The following is a 23853-nucleotide window of genomic DNA, read 5'->3' as shown; positions in this document are numbered from 1 at the left end:
GAGAGAGAGAGAGGATCTGCGATAGCTAACAGTTATGCTATCAGTTCTCTCTCTCTCTCCTCTCTCTCTTCTCTTTTCGTCGTATTTCCACCGATATCCAGTATAATTTGTCACTTAACGTGTAACTGTTGTCATATTGCTCTCCCCCTTTATCATGCGTTTTGGCAAGTAATGCAAGCATTTTGTTGGTTTCGGCGAGTCTTTATCGTGAGGTCACTCCACCTTAGTGTGTTCCGCACCCACCAAAGCAGAACTGGCTCACGTCAGTTGCCGTGGAATCTGTCGTGTTTCCTGTTCGGCACCGCTGCTTCAGTTGGATTCTTCCTTTTTCTGCCCCAAAGCCATATTAGATCTGTCGCAAAATATGTCGTTCACGGCATTACAATGCCTGGAACTGACTATCAACGAGTGCATCAAGGTATATATCGATAGGCCTGTTGGTAGTTTGATTGGTTGGTGGTGGTTTTCACAATCCTGATGATGATTTTTATAAGCCTGGTGGTGGTTTTGTAGGTCTGGTGGTAGTTTTGTAAGCCTGGTGGTAGTTTTATAGGTCTGGTGGTAGTTTCATAGTCCTGGTGGTAGTTTTTATACGTATCTGTTATGTGTGTTCTTCGTCTGGACGCGTGCACTCATTGATGGCGTGTGGTTTCCAGCTACGTGAAGGTCTACTTGCTTCCGGACAGATCCAAGAGTGGCAAGAGGAAAACGAAAACGAAGAAGCATACGCTAAACCCTGTGTTTGACGAAACCCTCAAGGTGAGTGGGAGGCCGACCAAGAACACTGGTTAAAGCAAACGTCTCGCACCTGTGTGGTGTTTTGCACCGATGTAGCCACGTTGTCGGGCACACCCGAAATGTTCCCAGTGATGTCTTGCATTATGGCCGAAAACATTGTAATTAACTCAGGGCTCTTTTTGTACAGGCATAAAATGCGTACCAATTACTATAAGATGTTTGATGGTTAAAGTTGTATGGGCAGCTTATTTAGGTCAAGGCCATTTGCTGGATTACGTATTGGTGCCGAATTTTATACCTAAAATATTGTTATTTTCAACCTTTTTGTTAAGTGTTGATAGCAAGTATTGGTACAAGTGTTCGATGTGAGCATTGATACAAGTGTTTGTTAAGTATTGATGTTGATAGCCGGCCCCTGCGAGAGCTATACTTAATCGTGCTCTGTCCTTTACTGATCGCCCGCAGAGATGAATCATTCCACTAAAACGCCAATGTGTACCGATACGGCAAAGCCTATGCGGTATGGTGTACGCTGACTTCATTATCCCCGAAGTGAAAACTTCAGGGCATACTTTTTAGAAATCTGGAAAAGTTCTTCATAAATACTGTGGTGTGTTTTGAGCCCGTAATCAGTGCGCTGTATTGAGCGGCCGGGTGGGTCGCGTACTCAACGCCGCGCTCTCGGGGCTCGCCACGTCATTACTCTGCCCGCCACAAGCGATTCATTTCGCCGGTGGCGCGCGCGCGTGGGCGCTGGCGCACACATGCCTGTAATGGGCTTGTGTCTCCACGGCGGTGGCTGGCTATTTCCCCCGGCGGTGGCTGGGATGGCCGCTTGGTCTGTGTTGTCACGGCGGCCGCCCGCGCCGGCCGCCAGATTAGAACCACGCCCGGAGCGGAGCGCACCGGCCTGGTAAATGACGCGGCGACCTTGGCGCGCGTGCCCTACTCGAAGCTGGGTCACTGGCAACACGCTCAAGTTGGGAAACATGGCGGGCGTGCCCGAGGGCCCGGCCGGGCTCGTCGGCTCGGAAAATAGCCTGGGCTGGGCGCGCAGCCAGGCGGCGCGGCGGAGACTTATCTCGGCGGGATATGGAACGCGTAATCCCTGGATATTGAGACGTACGGCTTGAATGGAGATATGTGCGCCGTCGACGGTGACACCAGTGGCGTGAAAGGGTGCAATATTTGGCATAACAGAGCGGCGGTGCATTATCTGAGATGCTTCCCATCTCGAGACGCTCCCGGTTGTATATAACACGCGTGGTATGTGATTTAAGAACCGCATTGCTGTCATGTCTGGCCATCCTCGGTAATAAGGTACAGGACGGAAGCCAGCAGCTGTTCTCATATGTGTGCCAATGCGTTTCGCGATCCGTGTAGAAGCCGACACGCAGATTATAAGTCCTTGGTTATCATATGTAGTGGTGCAACCAAGCGCGGCAACGCAGACCTTTCTCCCCGTTTGCCCTCACAAAACAAGACATGGAACATCGCACTTTTCTAGGCATTATTTACCCATTTCAGAGTCTCCCACGAGGTTTATGTCTGTCTCATTCCTGTCCATGGAGATCCTGCGCTTCCCGCCCTGTCGATCCAACACTAAGAGAAAAGTGTTCACCCGAGGGATGCCACAACCCCATTCCAGCAATGGCGGCCGGGCCGACGCCGACTCCAGTGACACGTTTGCCATTTCGCTATGACGGTGTCCGTTCTTTGACTGTGAGCTGTGTAGTCAATCCCCGTGAGCAGCGCTGGCCTCCCTCCGGCCGTTCTTCGTCCTTGTCCATGAGCTGCGCGGCCCGACGCCGTTGGTGACAGTGACCGCTCTGCGGCAGTTTGCGGTGCCCTCATCGGAGCTGGAGAGCAGGACTCTGTGGATCACCGTCTGGCACAGTGACATGTTCGGCCGGAATGACTTCCTGGGCGAGCTGCTGCTGCCGCTGAGTGACCAGTCGCTGGAGGCCGCCGGCGCCCGCTGGTATCCCCTGCAGCAGCGGGTGAGTGGACACGACCAGTCGCTGGAGGCCGCCGGCGCCCGCTGGTATCCCCTGCAGCAGCGGGTGAGTGGACACGACCAGTCGCTGGAGGCCGCCGGCGCCCGCTGGTATCCCCTGCAGCAGCGGGTAAGTGGACACGACCAGTCGCTGGAGGCCGCCGGCGCCCGCTGGTATCCCCTGCAGCAGCGGGTGAGTGGACACGCTTTCTTGTCTTGCGTACTTTCATTTCCACGACATTAAGATGAACTTACGCTCGGCCTTGTGCTAACTGGGTGGGAGACTGAAGGAGCGGAATAAAGGCAAATGGAGCTGAGTCCGATCCAATGCAAAACAGATGGTCAGTCAGTGGGTTTGAATCCGAACTGGTATCCGGCGCAGTGAGAATCCGTGTATCACTCGATCTAACCTCGAGTTCGGTTTGAGTTTTTTTGCGCGCTTCTCGGTTTGAGTAAAATTGACCAGTCGGTGAACAAACATGACGTACAGATAACATGTTCGCTTACAATGTTGCAATTAACGCAAACACATGTTCATGCTTAAACTATGCCCTTGCAGACATCCTAATCTCTTCGCAACTGCATTTGATTGCATGATGTAGAACTATTAACTACTACCTGCGTTTTGACGGGGATCCTGAAAACGTCCTTTGAACTGCCGGATCCGTGGTTAACGCATGGGCGCACGTGCGCCGGCACACGCATCGACCCGCACTTTCCGCCGGTGCAATTTTCCTTTCTTTGCCGAGTCTAAATTTTCTGATGTTGCTTCGATCTCACGCCTACTGGCCGAGATGTGATACAATTGCCGGTAGCCGCTAATCGCTTTTTGGCCTTTTTATGAATTTCGCGTTTCTTTTCTCAGGCCGATGTCACACGTTTGCTAGTGTCACGCGCGGCGCGTCACGCTGAGCAGCGTCACATTTTGTCAGGATGCATCGCACCACCAAACCTGCGGGGTCGATGACCTCCCAAGGCAGCAAAGAACGCACAAATTGCACTATAAACTTAATATACCGTTACACCATCGGCGAATTCTTTGTTAGTCATAACATATGTATATTGTTGTGTAGAACAAAGAAGTGTTGTTTTTAGGGTAAATATTAGGGAACATGTGATTTGGAATAAACAACAGATGTGCCGGGAGATGGTTTGGACATTCCACACGAATTCTGTTGGTCTGTCGTTGTCCACAACAAGCTCAAAAGCATTTTTCCACCTCCACCCATAGTACATATTACATCTGGTCGAGTATTGTCAAGATGAAAAGGTTACTTATTGAAATATCAGTTCGCTGCTCCTTCCAAGCAGCCTGAACTAAAGGTGCGTGATTCGAACCTACCCAAACACCGCACAAACCGCCAGCAATTCTTGCGGAAAACTCGCAAGAATACGTCCCTGGCATTTCGCTTCTGGAGTTGCGTTTATCACCACAGGCCTCTGATCACGCTCCATTCCAACGGAATATTTATTCAACATTTGCATTCCGCCATCACACTGATTACGTTAAGTGATATGTAGCGCGTATATGTCTTGATTATTGTTTTATGAATTATTCATGCAACAAGTTGACTTCAAAGTCTTTCTCTTGCTGACGCGCAAGCGGTTGTGTGGCCCATTAGCCAATAAATGCAAAATGCAATGCAAACTACTACGTGAGACGTAGTCTACAGGTCCTCGAAATGGAAGCTGGCATGGCGGATCAAAAGACTCCACATTCTACCACGGGCCCTTCGGATAAGCAGGTTAAGCATTGTTTAAACTTTACAAAGCACTGAAGTCCATGCCATTTTCTCTTGACTTTGCCGCCTTGTTTTCACAAACACATGTTATTAATGCTTAACAGCATTAACTTCGGGACACGTGAATGCTGGTCATTTGAACGCGTGAATGCATTTACTCGCGTGAAATCACTGCCCGGTGTTCGGTTACACTTTGTGGAGTTCCGGTAGACGCGGATCGGATGGCGCTGCTATACCATTGGGTACGAGCTCGATTTAAAATATATGCAATCATAACTCAACCACATTTGGGTGGACACACATCGGTCGCTTAATTTTCCCCAGAATTCTGGAAAATATTAATTCGGGAGCGTCATACTGTCTTTGTCAATCGAATTTTGATGAAATGTAACTGATGCTTAAGGGAATGCCCCACATTTGAAGATATGGAAGCAAACATCAGCTGTGGTGGAGTAAGCTCACTTATAATTACCTGATATGCTATGAAGTGGAAAACACTGCTCTTGACAATACATTTTCTGTATTCAGTCAATATGGTCCTCAATACGCCATTGTTTGATTGCGTCATCATACCCTGCGCCACATTGATTGTCAGGCGTGTGATGGCCGTTATGCCTGACTCGACAGTTATATTTGCATGGGTCTTGATAACCGAGTGGACAATGGAGTGGCAGGATTTGAACGACGTTTGATGCCTGCTTGACCTCAAAATAGTCTGCACAAAATATTCCGCACATCTCCATCTCTGTAACTCAGAAGCCAGAGGAGTTTATATATACGAGGAGCATGGCTGTCAACTGCACCGTATGATATTCAGGGTGGCGATTCCAGTTCAAACCCCATACAAATGTGGAACACTTCATCTTTTTATGAACTCCTGTAAACAGGAAATGGCACCTGTTAATAAAAAACCTTCCATGTGGTGTGATAGGTATGAGAAACTTGCATACCACTACATATCTAGAAACACACAGGTAATGTATGTTTACGTATGTTAATGGTATTACTACATATGGTAATGTATGTTATTAAAAAAAACGGTAATGAGAAACAAAGGCATACCACTACACATCTAGAGACTCCGAAAGGCGTAAGGCGTTTTCGGAGAAAAAAATTAAGTAAATGGTGAAGTCATAATATTCATATAACGAAGCACCGAATGCGTTCAAATTTGCTTCGGCGGAGGTTTCAGTACACACACACATACACAGCGCATATTCCGCCTGAAGCATGCACTGAACCATCAGCAGTTACCTTCCTGCAGAGTAGTGCTCAAACTGGTGGGTCTGAACATCAAACCCCGTGGCCCTTTGCGCCGTCTTTAGCTTGCCTGATGGGTTGTTTTCCCGTCACAGCCACCAGGCGCCGCTCCTATCCTCTCTCGGTTCTGAATGGACCGAGCTCTTGTGTAAGTAGGTGTGTCGATAACAAAGGCCCATTTTAATCTGACATAAACTGGAAGCGAGCCGATTGGAAGAGCGGGCGGACTGGCGGTAATCAAATCACTGGTATCCTACATCACAAACTGACAGGAAACACAGGCTGATCTCCTGTGATCCGAGACTGGTTCATCAGCAACGTGGGATAGTTTTCTGGTATCAAATACTTGTGCACTTGGATCAGAAGCCGGCTCTCTCAGACCACACAATTAAGATGCAAAACATTATGTGGGAACGAGACGGGCTTGCAGGTGTGCGGACTGGATTCAATGATTTGGGCTATAGTAAGGCACGATGACGTTATGGCGTCGCGTTTGCGTCACGTTTTGCTGCGTCTAGCCTGATTCGTGCGAGTATTGACCGCGGCGCACGCTGCGAGTGACGTGCGTGGGGAAACCCTGAACCGCATATTGTGCTTTTTGTTATGCTCCTGATTATATAAACGCTACCAGGCTCCATGCCTGCGGTAAACTTGGATGGTTCGATCGACATTTATAGATTCGAGATTTACCACACCTACGTGCCCCAGAAAACAAAATCCGTTCGTTATTCACAAATTGATCCTAACGAGGCGCTGACGTCAGTACAGCGCGATCTTATGGGTGTTATTGTTCTATTCGAGCCCACTATATATCCGATGCCGGAAGTGGTGCGGTATTAGATAATCAAAAGGCTCTCGAACACGGCTGGTATTCCTTTTCTCAGGCAGACAAAGCAATCTGGGAATCCTGTTTTATACAGCTAAAATGACTCACTCAAGCGCATTTTCAACGTCCGTGTGGTGAATGGCGGAGATTGTCAACCCGTTCAGTTTACTGCGTTGTTGTAACGTGGCCTGCTTAATCCAGCGGGCTCTGTCATCACCGCCGGTCCGTCTCTGACTGGCGACCTGTGCCGGCCCGCCAGAGTGAGCTGCACGAGGAGGGGACGGACCGACACGGTGACGTGGTGGTGGCGTTCAAGTACGCGCCGCCGGACGAGCCGGCAGCCAAACGGGGCCCGCCGGCGCGCGGCACCCTCCACGTCATGGTCAAGGAGGCCAAACAGCTGGCGGCCGTCCGCTCCAACGGCTCGGCCGACCCCTTCTGCAAGTGGTGAGTGGCAGGGGCCGCGGGCCGCCGCCCCGGTGGAGCTCGGGGCGGAGCTCGGGGCGGAGCTCGGGGCGGAGCTCGGGGTGGGGGCAGCAGCGGTGGCGAGCGGCGAGCGGCGAGCGGCACCAGTGGGGATGTCAAGGCCGGGAGTTGTGAGGGTGTAGGCAACCGGTGCTTGTCGTCGGTGCCGAGGGAGCACCCATCTGCAATGAAACAGGATGGTGGTAGCAGAACCGCGGTGTAGTCACATGGAATGAACGTACCCTTCTATTGTGGTTTTAATAAAGTAAAGCTGAAGGAAGGACTGCAGGTCGAGACGTCACACCAACCAGAGCCCCGCAATGACCCAGGCTGGAACTACTCATTCCCACACGGACAGGCTGAGTGGATCGCACAAAACCACAAACACACACTACCGCATGGGTGTACCGGGCTCAGTTTGATTATTCCTCCTTCTGTTTGTCCTGTCTCTGACCTGAACGCCGTCCACAGCTACCTCTTGCCGGCGGGCAAGGGCGGCAAGCAGAGGACGTCTGTGGCCCGGCGGACCACCAGCCCCCGCTGGAGGGGCAGCCTCCTCTTCGGCGACGTGAGCGCGGCTGAGCTGCGCGAGCGCTCGCTCGAGCTGGCCGTCTGGGACCACAGCCTCACCTCCAGCGAGCTGTTGGGCGTGGCACGCTTCAATACAGGATCAGGTGCGACTCCAGCGGTCTGGGCCCGGCCAGCGGCCGTGGGCCGGCGCCGACGCCGACGGCTCTGTTGGGGTTTGGGTCTGGGATCACGTGTGGCGCCAGCTGTCTTGGCCTGGCTGGTGGTCGTGGGCCGGCGCCGACGGCTCTGGTGGGGTTTGGGTCTGGGATCACATGTGGCGCCAGCAGTCTTGCCCTGGCTGGTGGCCGTGGGCCGGCGCCGACGGCTGTGGTGGAGTTTGGGTCAGGGATCACATGTGGCGCCAGCAGTCTTGGCCTGGCTGGTGGCCGTGGGCCGGCGCCGACGACTGTGGTGGAGTTGGGTCAGGGATCACGTGTGGCGCCAGCAGTCTTGGTCTGACTGATGGCCGTGGTACGGCGCCGACGACTGGTGGGGTCTGGACATAACATTATTCCAGGTCGTTGGTGGTGTTGGTGTGGTGCTTAACCTAAAATGATTTGAGCAATTTCAGCTTTAGCGAAAATGACGCTACGAATTAGACATATCACGGATTAAGCACGTTAGTGAGCAGGCTCGAGACTGCTAATACTCTTCTCTTACAGCAGGTTGCCATGGGAATTTTTTATGGGGGCAAGATGAGGCTAAAAACTCGTTGCGTATTGATTGTGCACTACACGGCTCGCTAACATGGCTTCTGACCCAATTTTTGTAATGCTATTTGCCATGTCGATTCTTGCGGGTCTTCACGTAGATCAGACAATTGCTAATGGATATTCGGTCTCGCCATCTAGTGAATTTGGTATGGCCAAATGCCTGCGTGCTTGAACAGTGATCGTATATTTCGTGCACGAATGGTTGTTTTGTTTTGCGACAAATCTTAAGGTTAGTTTGGTGTTGAGCTGGCGGCTACCTCGCTAACACAACGCTGTTCTCCGTTCGTGTGTGCCTGAATACGGTCAAACGCGTTTTCCGGGAGCTAAGTCACTGCCACCGTACTGAGTCCCCCGAAAGCACGGAGTCGGACCTTCGCCTGGAATCCGCGGGTCCTCGCGTAGCCAGCGGGGCGTGACAGGCGTCAGCTGAAATATTGGCTGAAGGCGGCCAACAGTTATTGGAGTGGCATACAGATGTAATTGAATTTAGGGAGAATGCATCGTAACCATTGTTGGCTGGGACAGGAAAGAAACGTAAAACCAGACTCGATAAGAGCAATGGCCGTGACTCCGCCGGCTGCCGAGAGCGAGAGAAGGACCTAGCGGAGAGAGTTACATACGGACCGATGCGATCGAGAGAGAGAGAGAGAGAGAGAGAGAGAGAGAGAGAGAGAGGGAGAGAGAGAGAGGAGAGAGGAGAGAGAGAGAGGGAGAGAGAGGGAGAGGAGGAGAGGAGAGAGAGAGAGAGGGGGGGGGGGGAGTGGGCGGGAGAGGTCTCAGGGCAGCGACGGCTCGTCGACAAATCCGTCCGTTGGGACAGAGTGCATCGATCGCCTGCCGTTGCCGTGGGCGGGGGGCTGCCGCCACTGCCACCGGGCCGCCAATGCCACCGGCTGCTCAACAGGTGTTGCCGACCAGGTCTTTCGCTGTCTGTGAAGGTCCAAGCACTGAACGTGTTCGCAGGGACTCCTCGAGTGCCCCTGCACACGTCAGCATAGATGGCTGCATCTGCGTTGTTTTTTGGCACGTATTTACGCCTTGTCTGTCAGCCGTGATGATTGTGCTGTCTGACGTGGTAATCACCAGGGTGTAAATGTTTATAAATGGCCTTGGGGCTGTAGAATAATCATTCGACACTCGGCATCGGCGCTCGAAAGCACTGCTACGGTTACTTTCCTGGCTATCAGGCGTCGCGTGGCCCCTAGAACCAACCGTGTCATGAAACCACGCTCATGTCTGGTAGCAAGAATTAGTGATCTCACATATTTTCACCATTAACGCTCTTGGGTCTGAGAGGAAACCCTGCTTAAGGGTATCACATGCCATTGTGGCCAGTTGTGCCTCTTATTTTGATTTGAGCGGCCGGGAGTATAGTTATACCGGATCACGCGTATGCCCACAAGTCATCCTGCCTTGTAAGGCTATTAAGTTCTTGCGCTCATTGCGCCCCAATGAACGTTGCCCCCACCCCCAACCCCACCCCCACACACCACGAGTCTGTGGCAGTGTGCGTACGACCCTGGTAGTCTTGGAACGACGTCCGGTAACCTGGGGGACGCCCCCATACGGCCGCGCTCGCGGCCAGGGTGACGAGGGCACGGTCGTGTGGTGTCGGTCCAGCCCCGGTCAGCACCGGCCCGGCCTCCACACGGACCGACAGCCCGCATCAGGCGCGGTGCGGTGTCAGTCCAGCCCCGGTTAGCACCGGTCCGACGTTCTTCGGACCGGCAGCCCGCCTCAGGCGCGGTGCCAGCTCTCCAGAATACCGTGCAAATGGCGCCTGGGGCAAAATTAACGGGAATCGGGAATGACTGCTAAGTTTCCCGCGGTGCCCGCCCCTCCTGCCAGGGTGAGAGGCAGGCGACGCCATAAAGCCGCAGCAGTTTAGTACGTCGTAAACCCCCAATAACGACGGCTGCCAGGTTAACGGGAAGCAGGATGGCTCGAGGTGGTTTCCAGCGGTGTTAGAGGGGTCGTTGTCCAATAACAGTTTTGCGGAATTCAATGATGGTGTGTGCTAAACTAATTGGTGACCGCGCTCGATCTTAACTACGTGCACGGGAGTTGCATAGCTGGCTAAAATAATGTTTTCGCAATTTTGTGCTTAGCCCGATATTGACAGGGAGGCCTTCCTAACGCCTCAATCTGTTTTCACAATATAAGATAAGAATGGCGCCAGGAAGTAACGTTCAGGAATTATCATAAAATAGCCAAGACACCTCGAGTCGAAAGTTGGTATTTGGCTGATTCTAGGCAAGACAAAATTGATAATCACAGAAATAACAAGATGCCATAAAGTGGATTGATTGTTTATTCTTTAGACACCAACCTGTTCTTTTTACACGCATGGGTATTCAGGGCGACCGCCATAAAGTCGGGGTGGGTTATTTTACAGTAGTGGCTGCTTATTAAGCATGTCTGCTGACTGATGACCGAAGCCGACGGGCTGCCCTCACGTGTGCGCCGCGTCAGCTGGCGCCCGGCGCCGGCTGCTGTGGCGCCCATGGTTGAGCGCGTGTCAGGCCCGCACCCCTGCCGCCCTGGCGTCCAGGATCAATGGTCGTGACATATGGCCCATGACCTATGCTGGTCCACTAGCTGTCAACGCCACCGGGCGCCCAGCAATTCCCGGTCCGCTTGTAAGACCGCACTGACCTACGGCGTGTCGGCGCCGCCCCCTCACCCTCCCCCTCCCCCCACCATTTCCCCCGGCCGGTTCTTGTAGGCGTCCCAACAGCGGACCCAGCTTGTGCAAGCGTGCCACCAACGGGCTCCAGTGCCCTGCAGCGGCTTTGGACAGTGTCCCGCCGCTGTCGTGTAATGTCGGTGATGTTTTGTCTGACTCGTATCATGGTACATTTATTTATATTTTGACGGATTCCTGGCAGGAAAGTGCGATCCTTGCGGTAAGCGATTCCGGTCTCAGCTCCTTCGATTTCCGTGCCACTTGACTTGCGTTACCGTGGCCTAATCTCGAGCTTGCTGCATCGACCCTTTGACCGTTTCACCACCACCTCAGTGCAGCATCGGGCCAGCGAATTGCTTCTCCTGACCCGTCGCGCTCCTCTCCACAGGGCAGTACCAGGGTCAGCCGGCGGACTGGATGGACGCTCTCGGCCAGGAGGCCTCGCTGTGGGAGCAGATGCTCGAGCGACCTGGCTTTTGGGTGGAGGGTTCCGTGCCGCTGCGAGCGCCCACCGAACGGGCCGCCGCCGCTGACAAGTGAGCCGGAGCCGGAGCCCGAGCCCGAGCCCGAGCTGGAGCCGGAGCCGGAACCGGAGCCGAGCCGGAGCCGAAGCCGAGAAGCCGGAGCCGGAGCCGGAGCCGGAGCCGGAGCCGGAGCCGGAGCCGGAGCCGGAGCCGGAGCCGGAGCCGAAGCCGAAGCCGAAGCCGAAGCCGAAGCCGGAACCCGAGCCCGAGCCCGAGCCCGACCCCGACCCCGACCCCGAGCCCCGAGGCGTATCCGGCCGACGCTGCCGGACGAGCCGGTGGAGGCAGGAGCCGGACGGCACGGTCGTAATCAGTCAAGGCGAGGACCTACAGCGGTGGGGCGGCGATGCCCAGATTATCTCTGTTGATCAGTGTTGCGGTGTGTCGGGCCGACAGTCGCGGCGATGTGCGCAGAGGAACGCCTGCCAGCGCCGCCCTGCTATCCGTTTTGTGGGTGTGTGACTGACGGCGCAGCGAGACTGCCCTTGCGCGAGCGGAATGCCCCTGTATTCGACCCTTAACACAACTTCATTTATCCGTGTTTGAAGAACGAATGGTGTTTTGCCGGTGTTCTCTGTTGTCTGTGATAACCTGCAGCTCGGAAAACGTCAGGGGCGAGCCCAGCGACCGGTGCGCACTGTCTTCCCGCAGGGGCGTGTCCAGCACGAGCGTGCCAGGTACGATGTCTCGCCGTTGCCACGTCCAGGCCCACCAGCCCGGAGGCTCCCTCTTGTGTCGCCACTGCGCAGCCGCCAGCATTCATGTAATACAATATAATTGTTAACGTGAAGGGCTTTGTGAGACCGGAGTCAGAATGAATCAAGTGTTTTGTGAGTTCCGATTACCATTACCTTCAACCGATCACGGCAGTACCGACGGCAAGGCAAGGTGCAATGCAAGACAGGATAGCGATTTGAAACGTCACGCAACATCAGAATCAATCCACAGGATTTGTAAGACACTGGGGGCATCGAAAAGTGGACAGTGCCATTCTGTTGGATTTTGGATTTGCCGGCTGTTAAGCGGCCAGATAATCTGGCGGGGTGGCTTTATAAAAATAAGTCACAACTAGGCACATACGGATGACAACCATGACACCATGACAGCGATCGTTACAACCAAACGACCACCAAGAAAACACGCATGGGGTCTGTGCTATGTGCGTGTATATATATATATATATATATATATATATATATATATATATATATATATATATATATATATATGTGTGTGTGTGTGTGTGTGTGTGTATGTGTATGTATATGTGTACGTGTATGTGCATGTGTATGTATATGTATAAGAATAAGTATATGCATATGTATATGCATATACATATGTATATGCATATGTATGTGTATATGCATATACATATGTATATGTATATATGTGTGTGTGTGTGTGTGTGTGTGTGTGTGTGTGTGTGTGTGTGTGTGTGTGTGTGTGTGTGTGTGTGTGTGTGTGTGTGTGTGTGTGTGTGTGTGTGTGTGTTACATACATGTGTGTTTTTTGGTAAAGTTTACAACATAACGCCATTCAACCGCTCGGGTACTGCCTGAATTTTATGGACTGATTCAATTCATTTACTGAATTTGAATCGGTTTGAATCGGGGAAGATTCTGAGTTCGATGCTCGTGAGATATGTCAAAAACCTTCACAAAATGACCATTTTTCAAAATTTCATCGCATGTTCTAGTGGTAACGCTTTAGCGTGAGAAGATCTCAGATCTGCTTTGGCCATATCCTGGACGCTACGAGATCAGTTCACCACCGTAAATGCCAAAAATCTTCGACGCGCGGCAAAATGCGTTGACAGGTTCTCCAGCTTTCCATCGCCTATCACCATCCGGCTAACGGCAGTGGCGGCACCTCTGCACGTAATGCCCGTCCCCATCCCCAGTCCCCCCCCCTCGGCAGTTTGCAGCTATCCAGCACATTTACAAGTGATTGGATCCCCTCCGAGACCTGGCAAACTTCAGGCCAATCCGCACTCTTCCTTACAGTCAGCCCTTCGGTGTGATCAATCATGCAAAATTGGCGCTGAAGCTAGCGCTATATGACGTTGAAAGCGTCTGGTTTGTCCGCTGCTTGTCCAGTCAGCAAGTTAGGTAGCTCACGGTGGCAAGCCAGCATCTGTCAGAAGCCATCCGGAGCCCGACTGGTGTCTGTCAGGACACGTCAGTAAGACCTCTGCTGCAACGCCCTTTGCCAGGAGGGAGATCAGGTCCAGTGTGTCGGGGCGGACCAAAAGTGGGATCAGATCCCATGTGCCAAGGTGGGCCGGGAGTGAGGTCAGATCCATTCCGTCAGGCTGGGCTGGGAGCGAGATCAGATCCAGTGTGCCAAGGTGGGCCGGGAGTGAGATCAGATTCGGTCTGCCAGGGTAGGCCGGAAGGAGATAAGGTCCAGTCTACCAGGGTGAGTCGGAAGTGAGATCAGATCCAGTCTGTCAGACTGGGCTGGGAGCGAGATCAGAGCTAGTCTGCCAGGGTGGGCTGGGAGCGAGATCAGAGCTAGTCTGCCAGGGTGGGCCGGGAGTGAGATCAGATCCGGGAGTGAGACCGGATCTAGTCTGACGGAATGCAGTCTCGTACCAGAGTGGTGCTGGTCTGCAGGACTTGTAGTCCAGACTCGGCCACACGACTCGTCAAGCGAAATACACATAAAACGGTGAGGAAGTCAACGAGAACGTACTTCTGCTAGCAGGTAGAAGTTTGAACGGTATTCAAAGTGCGTTGGACATGCCAATTCTCACGTACTGGACGCTGCACTGAATCTGTTGTTATCTACCAGCGAGTCCGGATGGTAGAAGTTTGAGCGGCATTCAAAGTGCGTTGGACATGCCAATTCTCACGTACTGGACGCTGCACTGAATCTGTTGTTATCTACCAGCGAGTCCGGATGATATGATTCGTGCCTAACAAAACAACCATTTCACTTCAATACATGGCAGTGATGCATGACTGAGGGCGTGAGAAAAAGTAGAGAAGAGGCGCTCCTGTAGCTTCAGATTCTTCATCTTCAACTTCATTGTTAATTCATTCCGTCCGTCAGCGAACACACGTGGGGCAACGGTTTACAGCGCAGCGAAGGAAACGGCATAATGCTGCAACCAATGCAAAGCGCGCTGATAACATGGATTTATTATTGTCCAGCCACTTTGACACTACATGTTATGCATGATGGATATATGACTTTTGGGGTTCACATCCGACATGTCTTAAAAGTTTAGTCGCACTAAAAAACCACTCAATCTCAATGCAGGATCCTTTGTCAGACAACAGGTTTAGCCTCATCAGTTACCGGCAAATTTGTTTTGACTGAAATAATGACACCATTGGTGATGGAAAGGCGGTTCCCGTCGCCAATCTAACGGTCATGGTCAGGCTACCACCAACTCTGAAGTTTAGTTCATTTTTTGGCTTCCAGCACCCTAAAAATGCAACCTCCTCCTAGATTAGGCTAATCACTATCAACAACACAAAGGCAGGGTGGCATTATTGCGACACTTTGCAAGGTTACCAGGTACACAAGCCTTTGCGTAACAATACTCAGGGGCCTCAAGACAAACCTATAAAGCAATTTGGGGTAATTTAGCGATTTACACAAATACGCAGGGCATTGGTATACAAAAGGCTAAAAATAGACATCGAGGGTTGCGCGCTGGCGATACGCTAGCAGTTCCTACCCTGATCACACGAGTTCACGAGAGCTCTGAGAAAGTCCCGCGTCAATCCAGTGGGTCGTCTGATCACACGAGTTCGCGAGGGCTCTGAGAGAGTCCCGCGTCAATCCAGTGGGTCGTCTGCGAGACCGGACTATGTCGCTGGCACAGCTCGGACCACGCGCTGGCCGCGCGCCCGTCCGCCCGCTGCGATCACAGACGGGGTCAGGCCTTCGGCAGCACGACCTCGGGCGACTGCAGCGCCACCTTCGGCGTCACAGCCGCGATGACAGGCCGCGACCCGCCGACGCGACCCGCAGTCGGTGGCGCCGCCTGCCGACGCTGCGGTTCGCTTCCACCAGACGGCAGCACAGTGGCTGGCCGGGTCGCAGATGGCGCTGGCGCCTGGCCATGCGCCAGTTGTTCGCGTATGGTGAGCCGCAGCGCGCCCTCTGGCTGCTTCTTCAGGAAGTTCCAGGCCTCGATGCGTGGCATGTGCGTCACGTCCTGATCGTTGATGGCCAGGATCTCATCCCCGACGTGCAACTTGCCGCTCTTGTCGGCAGCGCCGCCTGCGACGGAAAGGAACGGCATGGACCAAACGGTTCGCGGTGTCAATGACGTGTCAGCGGCCGAGGGTGTTCGCATCCGGAGGCACGGATGGGGCTGCAGGGCACTTGTCTTGTTTTCACCTGCTTAGGTGGCAAACGGTATCTGACGCGTTTTCGCGACAATATTTTGATGCGTCGCCGCACTGGGTGCTGATATACAGACAAGCTGAAGACATTTGGGAGCAAAACTCGCGATAGACATTCAGCGAATAAAAATCAGCAAAGCACATACCACACTTTCCCGCTCTTCAATACGATACTTGGCCATCATTCGGTCAAATGCAAAATCAGACAGCGGGCGTAGCGTTCTGCGGGCTTGGTGACTTAATCAAAGAAGACGCCATGAAGAGTATACACTTCACGCACGCACACACGCACCTGCACACGAGAGATAGACGAGACCGTATTAAAGAGCTAAAATGACACAACCATGCATACTTGATGGTCCAAATATGATAGATATCGACTGCTTTATAAAAAACTTAAAAGTTTCCTTGATTCGAAGACTTCTTTGCCCTCAGTACGATTGGTTGAAACTAATCAGGGTGAACATTGTCTCTATTAAAGACCAGGTAACCTATACACCAATAGAACTGAAATATGCCATAAAGCGATTTCATAATCCGTTTTGGAAGAACAGATTTCAAGTGCGGTTAGAATTTTCCCCGCTATACAACCCAGAAAAGCGTCAGCTCTCGTCCAAGAAACTATGGTTTTCGGATCTGGTTAAGTTTGACAACACCATAGTTAAGGGCTGGGACGATAAAGACATTACATTCTGAGCAGATCTTCTTAACCCTTTATTGGCGAAGCTGTACTCAAGGCAGGAGATAAAAGAGCTTCATAACATTTCAATGGCATTCCTGTGCTACGAATCGCTCTTCAGAAGCCTCCCGCAAATGATCAAGAACTCGAACCATAGGGAATCAATAATGTACCCAATAAGGTCATACCATATTAGTCTGGCAAATCAAGAAAAATTATCACTAACAGCTTATAAATGATTCACCCACTTCTTGCTATCAAAACAATCTTCGGCGTAGCGCATTTTAGAAAGCAAATGGTTACGAGACATAAGGCTTTTACGGACAAGTAGTATGTGCGATAAAACAGCCGAAGAATCTAACGTAATACTAAACTTTGACCAAAGGCAGTGGACATCCCACTACTCACAAAACACGAAAAGCATTGCAATCCTTATTATAACATGAGCCTAACTCACGATTTACAAGGCGCATTTGAGGAAAGTATTACCACAAATAGGACATTTACTAAACCTCCGGAAATCTGAAGCATTAAAAGACCGTTGTTCCGCCGAATTACGTAACGAAACCAATAGCTTTAACGCCAAGTGGGGAAAAGTAGGGTTTATCTTGCAAGTTATGCTCGAAACCCCACAACCATAAAATTATGGCGCAACGCACGCATGTACCGCGCAACATACAACTCCAACGGATATGCAGGTATTCTCTTACACACACATGCTTTCAAACCGCAAGACACACACCGCACACTTACGCCTGCATGTACGCATCCACATCTCTTCTGCACGCACCATGCGCGGTAAATACCGTGTTGTGTGTCATCGCAATGAGAGGTCGCAGTGGCATTCGTTCCATAACACGAGCGCGCGAAAACTAGGCATTGTAGGTCTCATACGCAACGTACTGTAGATATTGTCATGCGTGAGCAAATTATTTGACGTGATTTGCTCGAATACATCATAGACTGCAATGATGTGTCAGATGTGACTGACTTTGGCTGCCGGATATTTTGAGCGATCGATCATTGTACGCATCGTCTTCTTGTGATGATTCCGTTTATGTGTGATGTGATATACGAATAAATTGAAAAGAAAAAAACACCACGTGCAGCACGCATACACGCAAGAGCAAGAGCGAGAGAAAGAGAAGGAGCGAGAACGAGAGCACGCAAACGGTATATATATATATATATATATATATATATATATATATATATTATATAATATATATATCTCTCTCTCTCTCTCTCTCTCCTCTCTCTCTCTCTCTCTCCATCTCTTCTCTCTCTCCTCTTCTCGTCTCTCTCCCTCTTTCTCTCTCTCCTCTCTCTTCTTATTTGGTACTATGCGAACCACATAATAACAAGTATATGTCGCCATTGAAATAATTGTATCTGGCCATTGTAATATAGTGTAAATGAGTCTGTTGTTGGCCATCGCATGTTTCTGGCAATTTATCGTCTCATTAAGTTGCTTTCGTGCCGACTGTCGGTCACTCTATTGGTTTTAAGCCTCCGGCTGGCTTTCTCCTGCGAAATGGTTGAATATATTAAGTTGACGGTTCACACATTGGCGCCAGGATGTCTCAAGATATTCTATGAAAGTTGAAAGAAAAACAAGGCCTAAACTAAAACCGACATGGAAAGGGCATGTTCGTCATAATGTAGTGACTTTTGAAACACACCGTATTTATTACACGAAATGCATTTTTCATTCCATTTGGAGAACCGATTCAAGGGTCCTTGACCTAGCAAACTAAAAAGTACGACAGAAACATAACCTGAAGCCGAAGGCTATGTTTGAGCCGCGATATAGACAGCAGAAATACAATCCCGCAGACAATCCTCCTCCTCCTCCTCCCCCCTCCCCCCGTGCCGCCAGAGAGGCGCCGCCTACCGGTGAAGATCTTCTTGGCGATGAGCGGCCGGTCGCCGAGCGGCGAGTCCTTGCCGCCCTCGAGGCTGAAGCCGACACCGGCGCCCTCCTTCAGCAGGGTGACCACGGATGGCGGTCCACGTGGCACGTCCTCGAACGCCAGCGCTGCCCCGCACACGACCAGCGTTAGTGCCGTGGACGTAGGGGGTGGGGTGGGGGCGGGGTCACCATCAGCGCGAGCATGCGCCGACTGCGATTGTCGGCTGGGGGAAGGGGGGGAGGGCTATGCAGCGTTCTGGCTCGACCTTAATCCAGGGGAACAGTTACGCGGAACAAGCTTGAGCTTGCAAGGAGAGAATCAATATTGCTGATGCTGCCACCACCAGGCGGTTCAGCTGTCACTAGCCTCGTGAACGCGCAGTTCAGAGCTCTTTAGGGGCGATGGAAACTGCACGAGACCGGCTGAAATCTGCGACCGGCGATGACTGGCCACATTCCCTCATTTCCTGCCGGGCTACCAATGACCTCCAAACATGTGCTTTGTCTGACCCTGTCCTTTGTTGACCGGTGGTGGGACATAAACAAGAAATACCAGCCACAAGCGTGACAGGCTGAGCTTGAGGGAGGGAGCCGTGCCCCCGAGTACAAGACATCGCCGTTCAATCTTCAAAATGGGTCATTTGGCGCGGACGGTGATTTTTCCTGTGATTTTTCCAGCCTCGGCGAGCGGCTGAAAAGCATTCCGCCGCTGATGAAATCACATCCATACCTCATCCATATTTCGTTATGGCTATAGGGATGAGACAGGAATATAACACGATCGGTGGCGGAATGCCTTTCAGCCACGGGTGGAGCCATCACAGGAAAAATCACTTGCCATATTGCATCCGATCCATATTCTCCCGAGCAATCATAGATAGCATTGATAAGGCCACTACTGTCATTTGATATAGATCGATAGACGGCTTACTGGAGAGGTAAGCAGGAGGTGCCAGCGGTCCGCGCAAATTACAGCTTGCTTGACGCGGATTTGGGGAAAGGCCCGCAGTAACGCGGCCGAGGATCTACCGAGCGGCAGCAGCGCCAGCCGGATCCCACCTGACCACTGCATTACCACGTGGCTCCAACCGCAGCATCCGGGCCGCGGCTCAATGACGAGAAAAAATATTTGTGGTCGTGCGGCATTATGACTGCGGTGATAAGCTTAGAGGTTGCCCCAGTCTAAATCGCTGCTGCGTTCGCTTAGACAGCCACATCTCCGTTAAAGTATCAAATAGAAAACGTGCATCATACCAAGCAGCAAGTACTGAAAATATACTTATACCTTACACACCTATGTACAGTTTACGGTGACAGCGGGCCTTCTTTACGGTAACGAAACGGGTCTGCAGTTAACATCGAAGCAAACCGAGGGCTTATCACCCACTTTCGCCTTCTTGTTGAGCTGTAACTCTAGACCGGGGCTGGATGCGGGGTGTGAGCTGGACTGCACCAACTGACCAGCCACCAGGGATGGTGATGTTGCTTACACTGCAATATGGGGCGCAGCCATCGTACTATCGGCTGACCAGCCAGCAGGGACGGTGATGTTGCTTACACTGCAATATGGGGTGCAGCCACCGCACTGTCGGCACGGACCCTGGTGCTTAGGTTTTGCTTTTGATTCGGATCAGAGCCCTTTCGGTCCGCGATGACCATTTCAGGACTGTGGAATGAAGCAGAATGGATCATGGCGGGGAAAGGCTGCATGCACCAAGAGGCCCTCCACCGAGACCTAGCCCGCACACAGAGCCCTACACGGCATATGTGCCGGACGCGCGTGCGGGTCGCCACCAAGGTGGGGGGAGAGGGCAGTTAGCCCACTCATGACTGGTGCATGTAGCCTGCCCGGACAACCGGCGCGGCGCGAGATGCAGGAGGGAATGAGGAAGCAGGGAGGATGGCGTCGGACTTCTTTGCAGACGGTAGTGACATTTGGAGCCGCGCGCTGTAAGTACTAGCCACCAACCACAACCAGGGAGAGCATCTTTAATACGAAAGAAGTCCGTTGTAAATCTGCGATGTGAAGGAAATCAAACACTCTTCAGGCATGCTAAAACGTGTGATGCGGTTATAAGATAGCATTGCCTCATTAATCACGGTGGCTTCTAACAGGCAGGCAGCGGCTCACCGCCCTGCCCTTTCAGTCACACACGGTTCAAATATCCCCACCCAGGACAACCGTGCATGCACTGCATCCGAAACTCACAACGTTGGGAGGTCAACAGGTACATTCTGACGAAAAAGCCTCCTGCAAACCTCTATTGGAAACAACAGGAAGGAATGTGCAGCGTTAACTGGTTAACTGACACCGCTGGGTGCGGAGTAAGGGTATACAACCGGCCGGCCCCGCAAACTTGCAAGACTCACCCTCCACTGCAAGACAGCTGTGCCCCCAGTTAGCTTGCGCTGAAGTTAGTTAGCTTGCAAAATATCAAATCGAGCGTTCTTGTTAGCCACCAGATGCGAAAACTCCCATCTAGCGGCAACTTCTCGTTGGTCTACATGTCTTTGCGGGTGCCCCAAAACAAACTCCGCCAAGTGCACCATAAAAATGTCACATCTGCAAGCCTCCAAGATATATGCCCACAGGGCGGCAAATCAAAGGCCAGCTCACCGGAAGCTAAGCTCTTGCTGTCCATGGGGCTCTCCAGGATCTTGGGCGGCCGGCTGGAGAAGGTGTTGATCACGGCCGGTCGGTGGTAGCCCGCCTCGTCCGGTGTCGGGTCGAGCGGGGTCACTGACCTCGAGCGGGACAGTACCAGTACCACCTCTGCACGGGGGGCCTGCGGCAGGTGAGCGCTCAGCCGGGCCCACCGTCGGGGCTAGCGGCAGGGGACCGTCGTCAACTCGGGGGCCACCATCGGACCAGCGGCAGGGGACCACCATCACCCCGGGGCTCTCCACTGGGGCTTGTGGCAGGGGAACACTGTCGCTCCGGGGACCTACCGCCGGGGCCAACGACAGGGGACCACCGTCAGCCCGGGGGCCCTCCACCGGGGCCTGTGGCAGGGGAACACTGTCGCTCCGGGGACCTACCGCCGGGGCCAACGACAGGGGACCACCGTCACCCCGGGGGCCCACCGCGAGACCGAGAGGCGAGAACGGTGACCAGCTGATCCGTTAGGTTGTGGCGATAAGGACAGCTGATTCACAGACCGTGATTTTTTTCATTTCGTTAGACATTTGTGTACCTCTTTCCCAATTCCTCGCCTACGCCGTGTGCCATCCGCTAGAGACGTAACCGGGGGGGGGGAGGTGCGACCCCCTCCCCGCGCTACGAAACAAGCCGTTGACACCAGCTGGTCCAAATTCGCAAGATTTTGGAAGGACAAATCTGCTTACATGCCTACTATCAGCACACTTAAATTTCGCACTGAACTTGACACGATGACTGTTGGCGACACGAAACAGTTGGTGAACACATGGTGCCTGCCGTCACAAATCTGTCTAGTTGGCTTGTGCATTATACAATCAGCCAGTATCGCGGCCCGAAAAACACATGATCGACCGGGGATCCCTGAACTCCACGTAGACAGGGAAAGTCGCCATCCATAACGTAAACGACATAGTTACTGGTTTAAGCACTTGATTGACGTTCGAAACACATTAAATTCACTAAGCAACATACAGATATTCTTTGTGTAATCCTTTTTCATTGAAAAAGGTATAAGCCAGCAGTGCATATCCCCGGACAAAATGCAGACAGATCTGCCTATTGATGCCTGTCAAGAAAGCCTACACTAAGCCCATGCTCAGCCCATATAAGTGGGGAGTTTTGTCAACGGCCAAGTTTCGTCGGCTGCTGCGATTTCGCTGATTTTAAAACAAACGGCAGCTGTACACGCAACACATCAATTCCCCTGTACATTGGGCTTAGGCCGGTGATACCAAATGTGACGGTGAGATGTCTCACCCAAAACCACCCCTCACGAAATGTCGTCGTCTTGCACATCAAATGACTACCTATGGCAACCTGATGTGAAAATCGGGCTTTCTTTCCATTCGCTCCTTTCTCGAGGACAGAGGAATGACCGGCACGAAAACCTTCACCGACCGGCCCCTTAGGCTAGGAGCGTGGGGTTCTCCGCGGTCAATTTTGGCAATGTTTGGCATTTGAACCCTTTTCTGAATCAGCTCGTCATGGAGGTCGTCTGGTGAGGGACACAAAAGCATTCAGTGAGATGTAATGTTGGGTGAGATATCCAACTGTCACTTCAAGGGCGAGATCATGTTTCCTCAGCCTTGTTTGCATGTGCCACTGCCGTTTATCTTGAACTCAGCGGAAGTGTAGGGACCGATGACATCAGCCCCGTTGACCTCCATATTTATCTCTGCACGAGATGACGCATTCCATGAAAACTGATTCTACATTCCTACGAAAAACGAAGAAACTACGAAATGAGAGATGGCAAAATGAGAATAAAGGCATCGTTTTCGAATCAGCATTCCAGGGGGAAACGTTTGATATGCGACATGATGTAATTTGGTGAGATGTGACGTTCGGTATCATATCTCACCTTTGCGGTGAGAACATGTTTTCCCAGCCTAATTTGCGTGGACACTGATTTGTTACGCATTCAGCTGCCGTCTACTTAACATCAGCGACAATGTAGGGGCCGTCGAAATGCGCCCCGTTGACTGTCGTGTTTAATCTCTTTGGGAAGTAACGCATGAGGAAAAGCGACTGAACTTCGATATAACTCAAAGTGTTCGTTAAACAAACACAAATCCTAAAATACGGTTGACGTTATCGGACAGAGGCCATTGTTTTGAATTTATGACATGTCTAAGGTAGTGAACATGTTACTGATTGGAAGTCGGCCTTGTGCAACTCACGAGGGAAGCCGAAGTGCTGTATTTACCAAGCATTCGAGCTTATCGACGTGTTTCCGTCGCGAAAGACATGTGCATGGTATTCTGAGTATCTTTTAAAGGTGCCGTTTGTATGTGCTGACCGTGGGCTGTCTTGACAGGCAATACCCATCGGCGGTTTGATGCGACAAGGATGCTTAACTAAATACTGCGTAGGATATCGGCAGTTTGGTGCGACAAGGATGCTTAACTAAATACTGCGTAGGATATCGGCAGTTTGATGCGACAAGGATGCTTAACTAAATACTGCGTAGGATATCGGCAGTTTGGTGCGACAAGGATGCTTAACTAAATACTGCGTAGGATATCGGCAGTTTGATGCGACAAGGATGCTTAACTAAATACTGCGTAGGATATCGGCAGTTTGGTGCGACAAGGATGCCAAAATACTGCATGCGATATCGGCGGTTTGGTGCGACAAGGATGCCAAACTACTGCTTATGATACTGTCAGCTCCTATTCATCGCCAAAGCAGCCCGGTGGCACAGCTGCGAGACATGCAGCAC

At 51.9% G+C, this 23853-nt stretch overlaps 2 protein-coding genes across 2 annotated transcripts in view; one reads left to right on the top strand and one right to left on the bottom strand.

The window, feature by feature from the left end:
* LOC119099680 (synaptotagmin-like protein 4) overlaps nucleotides 1-11585 on the top strand; it is a 22749-nt gene extending 11164 nt beyond the window's left edge. Inside the window, exons 4-8 of the mRNA XM_037222745.1 lie at nucleotides 657-759; nucleotides 2577-2738; nucleotides 6822-7009; nucleotides 7499-7701; nucleotides 11385-11585. Of these exons, the coding sequence (XP_037078640.1) occupies nucleotides 657-759; nucleotides 2577-2738; nucleotides 6822-7009; nucleotides 7499-7701; nucleotides 11385-11536 (808 nt within the window). The 3' untranslated portion in view covers nucleotides 11537-11585. The remainder of the gene's footprint in view (nucleotides 1-656; nucleotides 760-2576; nucleotides 2739-6821; nucleotides 7010-7498; nucleotides 7702-11384) is intronic.
* Nucleotides 11586-14581: 2996 nt separating this feature from the next.
* LOC119099678 (uncharacterized) overlaps nucleotides 14582-23853 on the bottom strand; it is a 34042-nt gene continuing 24770 nt past the window's right edge. Inside the window, exons 8-10 of the mRNA XM_037222743.1 lie at nucleotides 21090-21258; nucleotides 18455-18598; nucleotides 14582-15756 (exon numbers count right to left, since the gene is read on the bottom strand). Of these exons, the coding sequence (XP_037078638.1) occupies nucleotides 15410-15756; nucleotides 18455-18598; nucleotides 21090-21258 (660 nt within the window). The 3' untranslated portion in view covers nucleotides 14582-15409. The remainder of the gene's footprint in view (nucleotides 15757-18454; nucleotides 18599-21089; nucleotides 21259-23853) is intronic.

Source organism: Pollicipes pollicipes, unplaced genomic scaffold (assembly GCF_011947565.3).
Source record: "Pollicipes pollicipes isolate AB1234 unplaced genomic scaffold, Ppol_2.1 Scaffold_4881;HRSCAF=5763_pilon_pilon_pilon, whole genome shotgun sequence".
In the NCBI taxonomy this organism is placed as follows: Eukaryota; Metazoa; Arthropoda; class Thecostraca; order Pollicipedomorpha; family Pollicipedidae; genus Pollicipes; species Pollicipes pollicipes.
Note: the sequence above shows the minus strand (reverse complement) of the source record. Positions and strands in the feature narration are given on the sequence as shown.